Source organism: Nicotiana attenuata, chromosome 5 (assembly GCF_001879085.1).
Source record: "Nicotiana attenuata strain UT chromosome 5, NIATTr2, whole genome shotgun sequence".
In the NCBI taxonomy this organism is placed as follows: Eukaryota; Viridiplantae; Streptophyta; class Magnoliopsida; order Solanales; family Solanaceae; genus Nicotiana; species Nicotiana attenuata.
The window spans coordinates 45,826,700-45,846,730 of NC_031993.1; the positions used below are offsets into that span (position 1 = coordinate 45,826,700).

A 20,031-nucleotide genomic window follows, 5' to 3' on the forward strand; every position below is an offset into this window, starting at 1 on the left:
AGAACCTATGCCCGGAATCCAAATTCTACTGGGGAAAAATACATTGGAAGCCTCGCATATCGTGACGCGGAAAACTGACGAGAATACTTAAACGAAAAGGATGCAAAAAGCTAAATTTGCGCAAATACTTAAACGAAAAGTATGCAAAGAGAAAAACTTGCACGATACTTGAACGAAAAAGTGTTTCTATTCACAATAAACGTGCCAAATAGCACAAGTACAAAAATATGAGAAAGAAAAGAAAACAAAAACTAAGCTACCGCATCTCCAGAATTCGGAGGAAGAAAAGGTGGATCCGTTGTCGGCTAAATACCTTGGAAATCATCATTTGGCCTTCATATCCTTTCGGTTCTTCTTCAGTTCCTGAGAACTCGAAACCGGAACTAGAAGAGTAGGTAGCATCAGGTCGGCTCAGAAGACCCCTTTTTGGCAGTTGACTCCAGCTCACGGGCCTTAGCAATTTTGGTATCAAAGTCAATGACACCCGCTTTGGCCTATTCCAAGGTTTTTCTCGTCATGCTATACATAGCATATATTTTTTCAACAACGAGGGAAACTGCTCGGCGCTAGAGTTCTTCTTTAAGTTATCTCGCGTGGATCTGGTGGACCGGAGGCTGAAGTCAAGCTCGTGGACAGTGGAGCTGAAAAATCTATTGTGCTCGATGGTCTTCTTATGCTTCTCCTCCAACCGGGCATACTTCGCCTCGGCAGCAGTAACTTTTTTAGTTTTGGATTTTAAGGCTGCCTCCAAAATATTCAATTTTTCTACAACGGCAGCCTCGCGATCGGATGCAGCAAGAACGACATTATGGACCTCAACCCATTTGGCCTTAGTCTCTTCAAATTGTGCCCTTAATATGGCAACCTCTCGCTTTGCCGCAACCGAGCATCCAATTCAGCGGCCTCAGCAGCTCGGGCTTTCAGTTCGGATAGGCGAGCAACAGTCTGATCTCGCTCGGCTAAAAGTCAATCTTGCTTAGAGGTAAGTTCCTCCTTATCACGAATTAGCCTCTGAAGGCCCTCAGAAGCAAGGAAGTTGGCCTACAAACAAAAATGCAAATTCGAAATCCTACCATAACAAAGATAGAAGAAACAACGGAGGGAATAAAGAATATATCGTTGCTGCGTTGTGCATGGAGTTGTTCAACAAACACTCTCCCCAAAGAGTTTGTATATTATCCCTATCTTTTTTTGAAGCCAAAGGCTTCAGATAGTTAGCAAGCTCCACCGGCCGGGACAATAGATGGCATCCGATAGGAACCGAGAGGGTAACGCTCCTCCTCCTTTGGGGGTCTTCTGAGGGGGCAGCATAATTTTTCCCTAGATTCCCATGAATTGGGGACTGGGGAAGAGGGACATCATCCTCGGGCAACTGCGACCGGTGGAGATGATGTAGCAGTTGCTGGTGGTGAAGGCAGAGTTGGTAAAGAAGGAGATGAAGCTAATGGCGAAGCAGCTGTGGCAAATGCAATGCTGGTTGTTGGTTGCTCATCAACCGAAGACGGCAAGGACCCGGTACTCAGCCTCATGGTACTGGGCATGGCGACTGGGATTCAAAAATGGGAGTTAGCATTTTCCATCATATCATACTCCCCCCAGAGTGTCAAGGCATCGTCCTCGGTTGGTGTAACTAACTTAATAGATTGAGCATTCTGTTGAGCTAAGAAAGATCGTCGTCTTCTATGTAGAGAAGCCCCCTCCTCACTGGCTTCTCCATCATCATAGATCACCACGGTGTCTATGGCCGGCTCAGGCGCGGGGCTCATCACCACAACATTCGAAGATGACTCGGGCACGACATTCTTTGCCTTTTTATTTTTCCCCCGGCCGGAGGAACGTCTCCTTTTTGGTTTCTTGTTCTCCGACGGGGGACTCTGAGAAGAAGCACTTGCACCAGAAGCAGGCCCGAAGACACCTGTTCGGGTAATAGCTTCCTGCAACAGCCTCGCCGTGTCAGCAGACTAGCCAAAAAGTCCTCCATTGGAACGACAACTGAGTCCTGGGGTAGGCCTGAATTCAACAAGAGAGAAAGGTTAACAACTTCCCTATATGAAAGGTAAAAACAAGATGAATCTAACTTACCATGATTTTTGGCCTTCTACCCATATTTAAGGGCCAGTTCCTTCTACATATGGGTCTCGGATGTAGTAACATCCAAAATCTTCTGGACTCACTGGTCCAAACCTTCAACCCTTGGTGGAACCCACCGAGTTGCTGGAACAAGTGAAATAAGAGGAATCAGTAACAGCATGGGATGATATTTAACTAAAAGAAGAGGCAAATGATGACCTTACAAGTACGGTTCTACAATTCTGGAAAGGATGAAGCCGCGGCTGGAATGATATCCCTGGTGGCAACTGCAACGAACCGTTCCATCTACCCACGGTTGTTATCATCATCCATGTTGGCTAGTAGAGCATGGTGGCCACGTTTGTTAAAATTTATCATTCCCCCGCGAAAAATCTTGGGGGAGTAAAAGTTAATTAGTCGCGATAGGGTTAGCTCCTCTCCCGTATCCTGGCATAGACGCCGAAGACAACCAACTGTCCTCCACACAGAAGGACTTACTTGTGCCAGGCACACCTGGTAACGGATGCAGAACTCCATAATAACGGAGTCAAGCTCCCCACTCAAAGAGAACGGCCCCAAAGTGAAGAGATATATATATAAAAATACGTAAAAACCCTTCTTGGGTAAAGTTACCCGTTCCGCCAGATCAGAAGCGATAATGTCTAAATCATGGCAATGGCAGTTCCTTCACAGCAGGAATACTGGAAGGACGGATGGAAGAAGGGTACACGCCAATGGCCCACGTATGAGGGTTAGCAGAAGTATACATCTCCTCGAAGTCTTTAGTTATGATAAGACTTTTTGGAATGATGGTGCTCACCGTAGGAGAAGCAGCATCATAAGCTTTACCTTTGTTTTTTGAGGAACTAGGATTTCTAGAAGAAGAAGCCATTTTTATCATAATAGAAAGTAAGGGTTTCTATGAAGAAGACGAAGGTTAAAGAAATGTTGAAGACAAATTACGAGTAAAGAGAGTTTGAGAAAGTTTGGAGAATTATGAAGTGTAAATGAAGAAGCTTGATGCGTATAAAGGAATAGGCAGCTAAAATCATGGCCATAATTACCTCGATAACCAGCAAAACTGATGTTAAATCGTGGGGTGATGCGTGTGCGGGCATTAAATGCGGAGAGACGTGCGTCTAATCAACCGTCAGAAACATTTCAGAGAATGTCAGAGAATTTTCCGCCAAAAGAGGTATTTCTACCAACTTCCCGATGACACAAAGTTATGCCACTGTAAGGCGGGACTATCTGTTTAGCGTGAAATATGTTCATATTTTATGATCGCATGAGAAAGCGACGTGGAGCCGAAGATAAAAGACAGCCGGGCCCGGAGGCAATGAGCCCGCTTGCCGTCGGAAAGAATGATATTCATAAAGGCAAAATGAATGTCTACCACCCGGTAGCATTCAATGAAGAATATTCTATAGCATTAAGTGCATGGTCCGTTACAAAGAAAATGGCATTCACTGACTATCGTTACACATTCTTCAATGGCCCTCATAATTGTCATTTAAGAGAGGCTTGATCCTAGGACTCTGTTCCCTCGGTGTAACTATAAATAGTGAGCTTTACCATCACTGTAAACGCGACGAATTTCCTGACAAGCATACACCATATTCTATCAAAGGCTCAATAATATTTTAGTTTCTTGCTTATTTGTATTGTTCTTACTGCCTCCGGAAGCTCTGTGTCTGAAATTACGTTCTCTGCTGTTTTATCTCCATCTCAAGGCTAAGTATTATATTTTTATCTAATTTAATTATCGAATCTAATTAATTAACTTGTCTATAAATCACATATAAATTCAACTGTACCGATTTACGAGTAAATAACTATACTAGTAACAAGCAACCTTGCATGTGTATCTCCAAATATTTTGGAGATAAATACCAATTAGAAGGGGGTGGCAAACAGGTGGTATCGGGTTGGATATGGGGGGGTCAAAAATGTATAATAAAAAAAGAATAAATTATCCGACCTAACCCATACGGATAAAAAATGAGCTAACCGGCGGATAATGTGGATATCCATATTATCCTTGGTTTCTTGAATATAATCACTTTTGGGAAAATTCCTAGTCTCCTAAATTTGAGGAACCCCCAATTTGAGACTTTACAAATGTAAAAGTTAAACCCATTAACTATCCATTGGTTATCTATTTTCTAAGTGGATAATATGGTTCTTATCCATATTTGACCTGTTTTTAAAAAGTTTATTATCCAACTTATTTTTTAGTAAATAATATGAATAGATAACTGTTTACTTTTAACCAGTTTGCCACCACTACCACTATTCGGTACGGTGGAATGTTAATTTAATTAAGCTGTTAATTGAATCATTAGTATCAACTATAACTTGAGGAATCAAGCATAGAAAGATTCGGTCACATCTAGTCAAACAAAATATAATTCCAGTACAGGACATCTTGTGCAATTATTTAATTTCTGTATGATAATTTAATTATGTCAAAATGCATCATTCAATATAATACTGAAAATCCACCCAAAACTGCTAATTATTGAATCCACAAGAAAACATAAGAACAATCACTATAAATCAACAATCAACTTCTATTCTCTTTACCTCAATAAATAAAGCAAAGCAAAAAGTAGCTAGGCAAAAGAACGACCCAAAAATTGCCCAACTTTTGTAAAGAATGACTTAAAAAATAAAACTCAAAGTGCTCCAATACTGATGTTTAAACCATCGTTATTTGTGACTGGAGTTGAATGCCCTGGTTGAGATTGAACCTGAGGAGGCGGTGGTAGGTGTGACAATAGACCAGTAGTAGGTGGCCGTGCCACAAAAGGAGCAAATCGGTAATTTAGATGGCTTTGATTAGGTGGGAAATTGAATACAGGAACCCAAGAGACTGTAGGTGCTATTACTTTGGCTGCTGTAAGGCCCCTGGGTACACCCATCTGTATACACAAGACAATGTCATAACATATTAGACAAGTAGTGTCGTACGAAGAACTACAATTTCTTAAGTTTGTGCTCTATTATATCTAATCTATTTCGTTTCTGAAGGGGTTTACTTTCTGTTTGCAGAGAAAAATAAAACTGCAATCACAAACAACTACAAAAGAAAAAGAAAAAAAGAATTTTATTAATAAACATTACAAATTACAACTCTGTTTATCCCTTATTCTTCCCTTCGATTTATTCTACGTGATTCGAGGGCCTTAGCTGTATTTCTTGAACGTAAGACTTTAAGCAAGACATATTTGACATGTCTTTGATCTCTTAATGAATATTCCAAGAGCTTCATGGAATTTCGGAAATCTCATATTTGATCTCTTTATGCATATTCCGAGAATATGCATTTGTTGACATCGTCTTTGAAAGACATATGTAGCCTTATTTATAGGCATGAATTAGGGTTTGGGTGGAGAAGCAGCCAAGTAACCCTAATAGACTCCTAATTTCAAGAGTTGTCTTGAATTTAGAATTTATCTTGTATTGTTAAAATTTCAGTGTCTACACTTTCTACTCCAAATTGATATTCTATTTTTTTTTTTCCTATTGTATACTATAAGAGAAGTTTTTTGTGAAGTGTCGTCGATTGTGTTTTCACAATAGGATTAGAAATAGTTCATTTGTGGTTAGTGATATCAACATTAAGATCTTACTCTCAACTTTTCTATTCATTTCCTAAATCAACAAAAATAAATTTTCTTGTCCAAAGTATATGGAGTATGTAATTCTCCCCTCTTACCAAATAAGGCATGCGGCGTAAGTCAGGGACTCCAAAGGGTCTAGTCATCGGTGAAAGTGGGGGCCTTGCACACGGAGCAGCCTGCACATATATAATTGTTACGACTATGACTTTAACTTATAGTATTAATTAAAAAAATAACCTTTATTTTAGTCATTCTAAATAATTTAATTTAATCCATATGAACTACAGTTTATCTGTAATTTACGTACCTGTCCTTTAATTTGGCAAGTGTCGAACAGTTGCTCCAATGGGGCACTCGCCTGTCCAATAAACACAGCCATTTTAATTAATAACCTAATTATATGTTATTTTATGTCGCATCGAGATTATAGACTTACCTCTTTCGGGACTTCAGGAACCATGTTTTTTGAGATAGAAGGTGAAGAAGAAGAAGAAGTTTTAGAAGGAATCTGTGAATTCTGCAAATTTACAAATTCCTATCAGTATAATACATAGAACAGAAAAGAAAGCAAAAAAGGAGAATATAATTAAAATATTACCGAATCTCTTAGATTGACATCAAAGACACTAGGCCGACGTTTCTTTTTATCATTTGAAGCGATTCTGATAAAATACTTTTGGGCATGGCTAGCCACCTGGGATGGAGTCCTTGTAGGCACATAACTTTTTGAAATTCCTCTCCAATCACCTTTTCCAAGCTTTTCTAAGCCAATTAAGAAAGATCTGTGCTCTTCCTCTGTCCATGATGTTCCTATCAGAAAATAAAATTACAACTATAAGAATTCTGGCTTATACAAACCTATATAGTATAGTTATAATCTCAAGAAAAAAAGACGTGCATGATTCGTGATTGAGAAAACAATACAAAGAATCTATTTTATGAGGGTTCGGCAAGGCGACACTAATCACATTTACATATATAGTAGATGTTGAACTACATTCGACTTAGACACCAATTAGTATATAAAAAATATATAAGATAAAGAAATGATGATGAAGATTTGACAAACCTTTTTTACTATTTCTTGGCCCATCAGAAAGATAGCCAGCGTCAACGACGGCATTGTGGTCATGAATTTCAAGATTACCAAGACTTTTGCTCCTTCTTATGGCTGATTCATGATCTCCAATCTTCATCTTCATTTTTGTATCAACATGGTGATTATTATTAGTCGTATCGTCGATCCTAACTCCAAATAATTTGATTCCTTTTGAATTATAATTATATGTTCTTGATTTGTGTCCATTCTGCCCACAATGAGAGCACTTCCTTGCATCTTTTGTCATGCTAGATACTCACCCAAGGGTTTTTCTATATGTCTATATGTTGTTTTTCTTCAACATATAATATAATTAAATTAATATAATGTGGTGGTTGTATTCAATTCTACTATAAAGCGTACGTTACTATAAGACGAGGTTTTCTCGAATTCTTGGCAATACAAATAGGATTGAACTAAAGAGATTGCATATTTATAGCTTCTACCAATCATTTTGCCGTGTAAGTTTTACCTTTTAAATAGTTTCAAAAAAGATTTCTAACCTTTACTTATTTTTCCTTACATATACTACTCCTACTTTACATAAATAATAAATTTTTCCCTCTTTTATTTTGGGATCAGTTATATTCATAATTAATCTTCTATAGGATATATATGGAATCAAATCCATTGGATACCGGTGAAGTAACTCCTTATTTATCAAAGTTAATTAATATTTTTCTTACTTTTAATCTAGCAATCCAATTTTTGAGATCTAGTTTGAAAACAAAATATAAAAGGAATATTTGTAATTTTGGTTCGATTTTTCCTGTAATTAAAGAAAGAAAATATAAAATAACATACGCAATATCTATACGGAAGGATAATCATCGACTCCGTAGGAACAAAGAGTTCTTAATTAGGATATTTTAAGTGTTACTTGGGTGCAAAGGATCGGAACATGAAAGGAAAATACAACTCACCCTATGTTTATTCACTAGTATCCTTGCTGGCAAACTAGTAAATTTTGGTTTTTTACCATGTATGAGAGAGTCACTTGCATTAAATAAAGTCAAAGATTATTTGTTAACAAATTGAGAAACAGGATTATTATTATGGATATAAATTTAAGAAATGGGGATAGCGTCATCCCTAAGAATACCACCATAAAAAATAATTAACAAAAAGGAAAAAAAAAAAAAAAAAACTTAACAAATTTTCAAACTGTTCGGTATCTCTTTTCCAAAAATTATTCTAGAACTTAAGTTAGACAACATGAAAAAAGAGTGTAATCCCTCATGTATGTATAAGAAAATAGTCTAATATTTTGTATTTAGCTTTATCCATATTGTCTCTGAATAAACCAAAAATCAACATAAGAACAAATTTGGCTTTTTACATTTATAAATCATGTCTTTATATGTGTATTTTTTTTCGTAACTTGTAGGCAAAAAGTATTTTTTTTTAGGAAAAATCCTACTGAGAGAATTTCTTTAATGATTTAAACAAGTACACACGGGTACACTACCAAAGTACTTTAAAATTTTATTTTAATAAATATGCTTCTCAAAATAAATAGAATTTAATAGTTTAAACAAAGGGGCATTTTCACATATACACCACTGTTGGAACCGCCATTGCAGTTATACCCGCATTATACAAAAAACTACAGAAATTTACCATTCTATCTCTTCAATTCAACTTCAGAAAACTCGGAACTGAAGTAGTTCTATCTCTTCGATACAACTTCATAAATCGAATCTTAAGTTCTAAAACATAAACTTGTTCTTCGATTTTCAACAATTCAACACACGATTCAACGTCCAAATCTACTCCAAGTGAGCTTAACTTTAAAACATAACTTTCAAATATCATAAAAGAACAAACCACAATCATCAAATTGTCAAACCACAACAAATCTAACAAACCCATTTTGCAACTAAAAAAAATCCTAAGCACAACCTACAATGGTATTTTGCAACTAAGAATAAGAAGAAACCAAACGGTTCCTGGATACATGGCACATGAACAGCAAAGCTCCTGGATACATGTGACATCATGAATACAGAGAAGAAGAAAGCAGCAGCGGAGAAAAGAAAAGCATGGGTATCTGAAGTTATCCAAAAGTTGTGTATCAGTTAAACATTTTTTAAAAGTGGGTACAAGTTAAATGGGGGTGACCAAATAGGGCACCCCATGACATTTTTACTTAAAAACAAAGCTTACGTAAAAAGAGATGTTTTATCAAGAATAATATGAGTAGTGTTTATCAAGTGGTTGAAACTTAGAATCTAAAATAGGAACACTTTTGCAGAGCAACTTATTTAAAGAGAATCATAGTCAAGGTGAAACATAGTACAACTGCATTACAATTCTCACTATCCCCATCTTAAAAACCAACTTATGAAACAGCTGCCTAAAACAGCAGAAACCAACATTGCAACTTTGAACCCCAGTTAATAAAAATATCAAAGAGGAAAGAAAAATCCTAAGGAGCAACCCTTATGATTTGTACAGGCCACCAGAATACTGGCAGATTAAAAGAATATAACTGGCACAACGCAACCAGAAAGAAGGCCTGAAAAGTGATTCTAACTAGAACAACAACCACTCTTCTGGGAAACAGGTTGACCTCGTATCTGCACTGTTGGAGGCTTTGCATTATTCGATGCTGGTTGGCTTGCCATCCTGTATTAGACAATGATAATCATTAACGAAACAAAGACAGACCTAAATACACATGAAGCAGCAGAATTTGAGAACATATCTCCGGAAACAAGCTAGACTGCCGGAATGGCAATAACAACATTATGTTAGGGAGATATCAACTCAGTTTGGCCTAATCAGAAACAGATAAACTTACTTCACTGCCACTCTAACTGCTAAAAGGCAATAAATAAACCAAAATAAGACGCAGAAAATACCTATTCTTTATGTCAGCTGCCATTGCCATGAACGCCTGCTCAACATTAGTGGCATTCTTTGCACTAGTCTCCATGAATGGAATACCAATTTCATCAGCAAATGCCTTTGTATGTGAACCAAAAGCTATTTCAGTCACGTAGAAAATGACGCACTTAACAGAGAACTCAAAAGGTAAATGAACGGAAAGCAAAATCATCACCTTTGCTGTATCATAAGACACAGCACGGTTGTCAGCCAGGTCGCACTTATTTCCAACCAGAAGCTTGTTTACATTGTCACTCGCATAACGATCAATCTCACTCAACCATTGCTTAACATTGTTAAAGCTTTCTTGGTCAGTTACATCATAAACTATCTGCCAGAATCACCAAAATAGTGGTTGGAGGAACTATTTTACCGAGCCAAAAAGACAAAATCCACCTGTTAATAGTTCTAAAAAGGAGAGAAGAGAAACCTACAATGATGCCATGTGCCCCACGGTAGTAACTACTGGTAATCGTCCTGAAGCGCTCTTGTCCAGCAGTGTCCCACTGGCCAATACGAGACAGAAAAGAGGACTTTACATCCACTTAAACAATAACAAAACAGTAAAAGTATGCCCACATACTGGGATCACCAGCACTATATACATCAACAGTTCAAATTTCAGGACTTATATCTACAATGATGGTATCTTAACAAAACTGCAAGTCAGGTTCATCACTTAATGGTCGACTATAGCTCAATCTCAGCACTACTAATCACTGAATAATAGAATTTCAAATATAATGCAGATTATGTTTGATTACATTGCTTTTTATTTATTTATGAGAAAACCTTTTTTTAATAAGTAAATAACAAAATAAAGGAACCAAGAGGCTATGAACACAACATGCATTTTCTTTAAAAAAATCATCAGGCAGAGAGTACTTCCAAAATTGAACTATCAATCCACATTGTGTCCCATGATCTGATAGAATGTAATGACAGGAATAAAACATTATCAAATCCCAAGGAAACAGAAAAGATGACAAGCGAACCCATACAATTTGAAGTTTCATTGTCTTCCCATCTTGCTCCACAGTGCGTATTTTCTGCAAGAAAAGTAATACAGATATCAAAAAAGAAAGTGACCATGTTATACAAACTTCCCTCTGTCAGAAAGAACAAATAGACACATATGTTTCTGAGTGCGTGGGATGAAATTGGCCTTACGAAGTCGACACCAATTGTGCTGATGTAACTGTCCAAATAAGAATCATCCTGCATCAAAAGATGATAACTCAAACTCAGATAAATTAGCCAAGAAAAACCAGGACCTAGAAATATAAAACAGTCCTTTCAGAAAGCACAACAAACTTCAAAAGCAACTAAATACAAAAATAAATCAGTTAGTCAACAGAGACATAGCAAAATCTGGAAATGTACACAAAGCAAAAGAATTGCAGAGCAACTAAATTGCAATGCCGCAAACAAATGCTGAATATTACAAATTGGCAATATGTCAACCCAAACTGCCCAAACATACTGTTCTTACAGTTTATAATTAGTCAGACATTAAAGAGAACGTAAATTAAATGGCCAGTTTCTGATCCAACGGTTATTTCGGCACATCAAGTTTGGTTCCACAATAGAAACCGGAAGGAAGGATAACGGACAGAATTTTAGATGGAATATTCATTTTTTCTTATAACAGAGAAATCCTCGGGGCTACTGGAGCAAGTTTTGAAACATGGTAGATAATGGCCCAACCCTCTACCCTTCTCTACTTATATACAAGACTTTTGTAAAAAACAGGGCTCGAACAGATACGTGCACCTAACCCACACATCACATCTACTCTCTTACCATTAGACCAAAGCCATAGGGGCTCGGTGGAATATTCATTGTTTACTTCCAGCTTTTGGTATATTTAGGATGAAGATAAAAATATTATACTTCTTCATCCTCATCAAATTTCAAAGGGTTCAAAAGGCTGGCATGCAGAGGATGACCATTTGCTTACCTACCTCTTTTACCTCCTCACCAACAAACAAAATCATTACCCATCTCTTTAATTTCATCTCCTCCCATCCTTCCTCTTTACCTCCCAAATCAAACATGCTATAAGTAAACATGTAGAAGAGAACAACTCCGTTCATGTCAACTTAAAAGTAAATAAAAATAGAACTGCAACTTCACAAAAAGAATAGTCACGAAATATTATTGGCTCAACCTAACTCAGCAACGACCATCCCCACTAATTGAAAGTCTCATGGAAATGGCACTAGTATAAATTGGAAAATGCAATTTCCTAGTTTTAGTCCATATTCTATTGTGTACCTTAATCACTCAAAGCAAGATAATAACTGAGGGAGATTAAAACACTTACAGCAAATCTCAGGAGAAGACATGACTTTCCAACACCAGAATCTCCTATTAATAAAAGTTTAAACAAGTAATCACTGCAGAAGACAAGATAAATTGAAATCAGCAATACCATTCAAGTTGAAAATAATAATAAACCGGCACTATTACTTATCGATAGAAAAAAGCTAATTACACTGGTAGTAAGCAACATTAAAAACAAAGAGATATCCTTCCAGTCTACTTTTCGGGTATTTTGATTTTGACGTTGAGGTGCAAACTAGTACTCCTACATAGGATCAAGTGAAACCTTGACAAATCCCTGTTTTAAAAACTTAAGAATTGTCAGGTCCGAGCCCAGTGCCATACGAATCAAGCCTGGTATTTAAGTGGAGAAGGGTAGAGGAGTGGGCAAATTATCCCTGAGTTTCGAGGGCTACGGTCTGGCTAGGGTTGGCCGCGGACGGATTTCTCGGTCAACAATAAAAAGAATAAAACATTAAAAAAAGTGTTATGATGTACTTTGACTTATATGCTTCTTTGCCAAGTGGGCCCTTCTGAAAAAGCTCACAGTATCTCATAACATCAGAACTCCACCAATTATTAGTGACATATCCATTTCTACATGCATTTTGCTTCCAGATCACTTCAACTTTTTTTTAATGAACAGAAGACAAATGGCATTTCATTTCATTTCATGATCCATTTTTGTTGGGGAAAAAAGTTCAATCTTTTTTATCAAAGAGACAGTTTCAGTGAACAGGATAATTAATAAATAAGTAATTCTATCAAAATTGCCAGAGAAACCAACAGAAAGATTAAAACGAAAATTTAGAACTCACAGAACCAATCTAGTAAACTAAAGAGCAACAAGATACCCCCTCCCATCCCAATTTATGTAATGTTGTTTGATTAGGCACGGAATATAAAAGGAGCAAAAAAAAACTTGTTAAACTTGTGGTCTAAAAAAAGCCATATATATTTGAATGGGTTTAAAGCTAAATAGTTTCTAAATAGTAGATACTGAAAGGATTCTTTTTTTTTGGGACAGTCTAATGAAAGAGTATCACATAGTAAAAAACCAATTGCCTTAATCAAAAGAAAGTAAATTTGCTGGATCTAGCGAGACCATATATAATATCTTAAGAATAAACAAGTTGATTACTAAAATTATCGCGATCCAAGGAGAAATTCGGATTGCATTAAGAACAATAATACATAATTTTATCAGGTAAAGAAAATGCTATATATTTAATTAAAGGAGAGAAAAAAAGAAACGGGAGGCATTACTATTCAGGATTCATGATTTTAAGCCGACTGATCCAAAGGCGACGGGAACACGGTCCACCCAACGGACGGATAACTGATGGCGAAATCGGATCGTCGCCGGAAATAGATGGAGCTAAGGTGAAGAAGAAGAAAGAAGTGAATTTAGACGGAGATATTGAAATCGAATTATCGGGTTGGGTAATAAATGTACACCGACGACAGGGATAAAATAGTTTTGGGGAAACTCACTTTTCTCCATCTTTTCTTTATTTATAAGTAGTCATTATTTAAAAAAGTATTACGTACAATTTTGATTTTCAATTTTATGCGTTTACCGGTGCAAAAATTATTTACTAGATCAAATCACTTAATAGGTAATTGTAAGTAAATTAACTGGTAAATATAAACTAATTATCTGATAAATATTGTAACTAATTTGTATCACAGGTTAAAATTATTAATATTGTAAAAATGCGTATGTAACTTAAATCCATAAATTTATCACACCGTCAATATATATACGTTAAACACTAAATCATTCGTAATTTAACTAAACACATCTCTGAATTTGTTAGAGATGTTTAGTAAGGTTGCCTTTTCTGTTTTCTGTAATTATTTTCCTGTAAAAGCTGAAATATGTTATAAATAGAATTGTATTTATGGTGAATGTCTATATTTAGAGAGATTTTAGGGTTCATTGCTTGGTGGCTAAGTCACCCTCTCCGTATAAATAGAGGGTTCTACTCTATTGTAATTCATCCCAAAATTCAATAAGAATTCTCTCTCCCTCTTTCTCTGCAATATTGTTCTTCTACTTTTATTATTTCATAACACGTTATCAGCACGAGACTTTAACCAATTGAGTAGAAGCTTTGGGATTGAGCATAATGATTGTCGATTGTTCCATGAACTTCTTTCATGATTAAATTCTGGATTTCAGGTAAATATCTTACTTTATTTTTCTCTTTTAGATTCTTGACATTCTATAATTTGATTTTAAATACAAGCAAAGACAATAAATCTTGATTTTAACTCTAATGGAGTTTGAAAGAAATTATAACCACCCAAAGTGGTAAAATTTCTATGTCTTGCCATGATCAAATTCAGGTATGATTGTGGGCAAAGAATTGAAAACCGTCCCATTGAATTTGCTCTATTCTCATTCCCTTAAGAGAATGTGATAGCAATATGTAATAAGTTTGAAAAAAGACAAAATTATTACCATAAAAGTATCAATGGATGTGGACGTGGTAATAGACGAAATTATAATCGTCATTATCGTGGTAATGAGAATAATAAGGATTCTCAAAATAAGCCTTCACTCTATGAAGTTAATGTTTGTCATCGATTTGACATAAGATTTCATAAAGCACATACAGATGATTATGGTCCATTCATGATGTGAATGTGACAACATCTGATTTATGAATACATATTCATTCTTCGAAGAATATGAACGTGCTAGTGGTAGTGAATATACCACACTCACCTCTAGAAGGAGATTTGAGATGATATAAGAAAATAATATCATTATTATGGCATGAAGTCATTGGTCACGTACCTATTGTACGCCAAAATATTTTGGCAATGTGATTATTAAAGGGCAACAATAATGCAAGAAACATATCTTGCATATAATTTTGACCATGACCATAATGGTATAACTTTCTCCTTAAAAGAGATATTCACCATATGGATGTTGATGAATATGTGATAGTACAAAAATTGAGACTCTACAAGAGCCAATTATACTATTTTGGAGAAACACAATTGATTATCAATAAGGTATTGTGTTGTAGTAAGTCTCAAAGAAACTTATTCAGTTTCCAAAGTATAGCGAAAGCGGTTGGTTATATTGAGACTATAAATAAAGAAAACATTTAATATCTTCTATTACTACAACTTGTAGCGGGGTAATATGTATGTGAATAGTTACCCGCTTTATTCTCCAATTTGTAATACACAAATAAAAGAATACCACAATATAGTGGATGTTTATTGATATAAAAATCCATATCATAATAAACTTGGAGTTTATTGATAATTGCACACGTCATGGTGTAAACCTGAACTTTATCAATATTGATAATTTATTCAATTGGCATAATTGGTTTAGCCATATCAATTTAAGTATTATGTGCAAAAACAAAAGAGAGTTCATATGGGTAAATATTAAAGAACTAGAAAGTTCTTTACGTATTCTCTTACGTTGCTTGTTCTTATTAATTAATAGACCAACTAAAATTGGGATTGAATCCCATGAATGCTGGAAATATCAAAGGTGAATACGCCGTGCTGAACCGTGTCCTTGAGGACAAGTAAATGAGGGTCATCATACTGCCGCTCCCTGATACGATCGAATAAGGAAGACTGAGAAACCACGCAAGCTAGGACCCGACTGGGCTCTAAAAGATCCAATCTCACAAACTGACTGGCTAAGGCCTGAACATCCATCGCCATAGGCCTCTCTGAAGCTGGTAAATATGCCAAACTCTCCGCCCGGCGACTCAAGGCATCCGCCACCTCGTTGGCCTTGCCGGGGTGATACAGAATAGTAATATCATAATCCTTCAGCAACTCTAACCACCTCCTCTGGCGCAAATTTAGATCCTTTTGCTTGAACAAGTGCTGCAAACTCCGATGATCAGTATAAATCTCACAAGGCACACCGTACAAATAATGGCGCCAGATCTTCAAAGCATGAACAATAGCAGCTAACTCAAGGTCGTGGACAGGGTAATTCTTCTCATGTATCTTCAACTGTCTGGACACGTAGACAATCACCCTACCGTCCTGCATCAACACCGCTCCAAGGCCAATCCGTGAGGCATCTTAATAAATTGTGTAAGACCCCAAACTAGTAGGTCAGTCCTGAGGCATTGGTCAGCCCAAATGACATAACAAGGAACTCGTAATAGCCATACCAAGTCTTGAAGGCAGTCTTCGGGATATCTGGCTCCCGAATCTTCAACTGATGGTAACCTGAGCGCAAGTCAATCTTAGAAAACACCTATGCGCCCTGAAGCTGGTCAAACAGATCCTCAATACGAGGCAAAGGACAACGGTTCTTCACTGTAACCTTGTTCAACTGGCAATAATCGATATACATACGCATAGAACCATCCTTTTTCTTCACAAACAAGACAGGAGCACCCCAAGGTGAAACACTGGGGCGAATAAAGCCCTTATCAAGCAATTCCTGTAACTGATCCTTCAACTCCTTCAACTCAGGAAGAGCCATACGATACGGAGGAATGGAAATGGGCTGAGTGCCTGGAAACAAATCAATGCCAAAATCAATGTCCCTATCGAGCGACATGCCCGGAAGATCAGCTGGAAACACATCGGGATAATCCCGTATCATTGGGGCCGAATCAACAGAAGGGGTATCAACATTGACATCTCTCACATAAGCTAAATACGCGGCACGCCCCTTTTCAACCATACGTTGAGCTTTAAGGAAAGAGATAACTCTTGGTTTACATCACAGCTGGTTTAGCAAAATAATTTATTGAGTGCCTCCACTTAATAGCTAAACTATTGCTTATGAGAATAAAGTTTTGTTTATCAGTTTGATATACGTTATATACGAAAGTATATTATTTTCTCCCCTCACAAGTGGTTCAAGGTCAGGAACCAAATAATTCCATCTTATTATTATAGATGTGCGGTGTATATTTTGATTAACACCATAACGCACAAGATGGGTTCTCAAAGTTGAGGAAACAAGTTAGCTTTTTCTAACATGAGGGGGAGATAATATGAACTTGAAGTTCATAAAGGATAATTCATGTGCAATATACTGAAAAACATGCCGGATGCATTTGCTGACCCAAAGAAAGTAACTATATTCTCATTGCAAATGCTCATATTAAGTCCTAGAAGGACAAAGTCTATGGTATGCTTAAAGCGTATAGACAATCGGTTTCAAATAAACTTCTTGATAAAAAAGATGATCAAATGATCAAAATGATCATAGTAAGTGAGGCAAGTGATCTAGAAGATCACATGACATAACACTTCATAAAATATCATGAGAGATTCAGGTATCTGAATACATGAATGAAGAGATCTCTATGTTATGTCTTTATGAAAAATAAGGAGGTTGGAACCGATATAAAATATTTGTCGACGACATTGATTATAGCACTAAATATATATGAGGATCTTAAGTCTGGAGAAACAATTCAAGTAGAATTTGGTTTCATATGAAAGACATGTAGTTTTGAACATGTAGTTCAAACACTTGAAAGTATAAAGTCAATGGTATGTGCAATCAGTTTTCGATATCTTATATGTCTAGCATGACATGAAAACTTGATATGCATCTAAAGTCTATTATATGGCTTATATGACTTAACAATCCCTGAAGGATTTAAATTGCTTAAAGCATATAGAATTCATGGTCATGAAGTACTACATCCTCAGTGCAATTTGTGCACAAATGTATGTTGCTATAACTATAAGAATGATAATATGATAGCGACAATACCTCTATGGAGATATTGAAAAGGCCATTTCACGGAATTTTATGAAGACATTACATATCTCTCAAGAATGATGATTTCAAGGTGCAACAAATTCATTCAAGTTAATACGGCTAATTTATTTATCAAATCTCTACCAAAGATCTTTTGAAGATGGTGCACAAGATTGGAATGCGAAAGCTCAAGGATGTGAATTGATGCTCTCATCAGGGGGAGTTAATACGCGTTGTACTCTTTTTCCCTTTCAAGGTTTTTGTCCCACTGGGTTTCCTTGCAAGGTTTTTAACGAGGCAACCAAAAGGCGTATTGTTAGATATGTGTACTCTTTTTCCTTTTCTAGAATTTTTTCCCACTAGGTTTTATTTTAGTTAAGGTTTTAACGAGGCACATTATCTGTAGAATAGACATTCAAGAGGGAGTGTTATAAATAGAATTGTATTTATGGTGAATGTCTATATTTAGAGAGATTCTAGGGTTCATTGCTTGGTGGCTAAGTCACGCTCTCCCTATAAATAAAGGGTTCTATTCTATTGTAATTCATCCAAAAATTTAATTAGAATTCTCTCTCCCCCTTTCTCTGCAATATTGTTCTTCTACTTTCATTATTTCATAATAAAAGAAATATTTCCCCCCTTTTTCTTTTCTCTTCCAAATTGGGTTCCACGCTCAGGTGAATATAAAATGGTTATACTACCAGTGTACCGCCCAAAAAAATGGCAAGATGTATAGACAATACTATTTAGGCAATGGAAGAATTACACAAAAATACAGTCCACCTATATACATTGCCGCAGAATAACCCAGTTACAACTTTGCAAATCTGTAGCCCATTAACAATAGGCCAAAGTTTGAAAAATAAGCATTTTTTTCTTTTTTGTTTATTCTGCAGATCTTCAAGCACGAAAATTAGGTGATTTTTTATTCTTCTTCTCCAAGTTTGTATATATTCCTATTCCAGTTACAAAAAATTCAAATTCATATATAATGCAACTTGAAAACCTTAAATTTTCTTCTTTTCCAAGTTCCAAATAGCATAAATAAAAAATAAAAATTGAAAAAATTATTGCACATTCATGATTTTGCAAATAAATCGACAAGAAAAGTCGATTTATACATAGATTGAACATGTAAAATTTTAATTTTAGATTTAACTGCACATGTGCATTACATGTATAATGATGTATAACTTTGTATAAACTTGTATATACGATCTCTAATAATGTATATCAGAAAAATAAGACAAAGAAGAAAAAAAGAAGAAAGTGTCAAACATCCATGGATGCCATATTATACAAGTATAATGTACATATACACTTATACATTAAAAATATATCTAATTTATACAACATTGTACGCATATATACACACTTATACATATTTATACAATATTGTATAGTGTGTATAAACACTACCTATACAAATTTACACTAGAAAACACCTTCTGCCCATCACCGCATTACAGTTTTCGGTGGTTGCTGGTGTTGAATTTTTCCGACGAGGTTTTGGCATTCAAATTTGGGCTTCACCAGTAACAAAGGATGAAACAAAAACTAAGAGAAATAAGAAAATATGAGACGAGGTCGCCGGATCTGATAATTTTTGGATTATCACGATAGTTTTAGGCCAGATCTGATAGTTTTTGGACTGATATGCCAAATTTTATTGTGGTTCCTTAACCTCTTTTTGTCAATTAACTCAAAATCGAAATCTAATTGACATAGAATGCGAGGATTATCACGAGTGTATACAAAAAAAATTCTGTAATTTTTAGGGAGAACGAAGAGATAGGCGAGTAAAGAGGGATTGAGTATGCTGGGAAAGAAGAAAGAAGAAAAGAAAAAAAAACCCTAGAAGTATGTCTTTAATAATGGGCTAAATACTGAAAAATTTCTTTCAAATTATATACAACCTGGGCCAAACCGGGTAAAGACTTCAAATCTAGGCCATTTTTAGTTGGGTTGTTACGCCAAGTGATTAAATACGTAATTCTTTTCTTAGTCAATGCACATTTCACATTTGTACCTGTTAATTTGCCATATGTATCCGAGTTCGGAACCTAAATAATAAGTTTTTGGACTCAAGAGATCAAACTAGGTGCAAAAAAGAGTTGAGAACCATTTTACATACGTTATATGTTAACGGCCAGTTACCCCGTTAACGTGATCGTTAAGGTATAGCACATGTAATACATGCAATATACTGCATATTATTGTTTGACCCAAAATTTAGATGTAGGTTTAAACAATTAGATTTTCTAATAAATTGAGTTAATCATAGCCATATTAATATC

At 35.9% G+C, this 20,031-nt stretch overlaps 2 protein-coding genes across 2 annotated transcripts; both read right to left on the reverse strand.

Moving 5' to 3' along the window:
* Nucleotides 4,532–7,085, reverse strand: LOC109226380 (transcription factor MYB1R1-like). Its single transcript, XM_019391159.1, has 6 exons — nt 6,766–7,085; nt 6,295–6,506; nt 6,133–6,213; nt 6,004–6,054; nt 5,792–5,872; nt 4,532–4,994 (listed from the first exon to the last, which is right to left on the reverse strand). Exons 1-6 carry the CDS (start codon nt 7,040–7,042, stop codon nt 4,749–4,751), a joined length of 948 nt encoding a protein of 315 aa, XP_019246704.1. The 5' UTR covers nt 7,043–7,085; the 3' UTR covers nt 4,532–4,748.
* On the reverse strand, nt 9,028–13,497 carry LOC109225754 (ras-related protein RABD2a-like). Its single transcript, XM_019390527.1, has 8 exons — nt 13,276–13,497; nt 12,011–12,083; nt 10,855–10,902; nt 10,686–10,733; nt 10,119–10,190; nt 9,860–10,015; nt 9,660–9,763; nt 9,028–9,423 (listed from the first exon to the last, which is right to left on the reverse strand). Exons 1-8 carry the CDS (start codon nt 13,287–13,289, stop codon nt 9,327–9,329), a joined length of 612 nt encoding a protein of 203 aa, XP_019246072.1. The 5' UTR covers nt 13,290–13,497; the 3' UTR covers nt 9,028–9,326.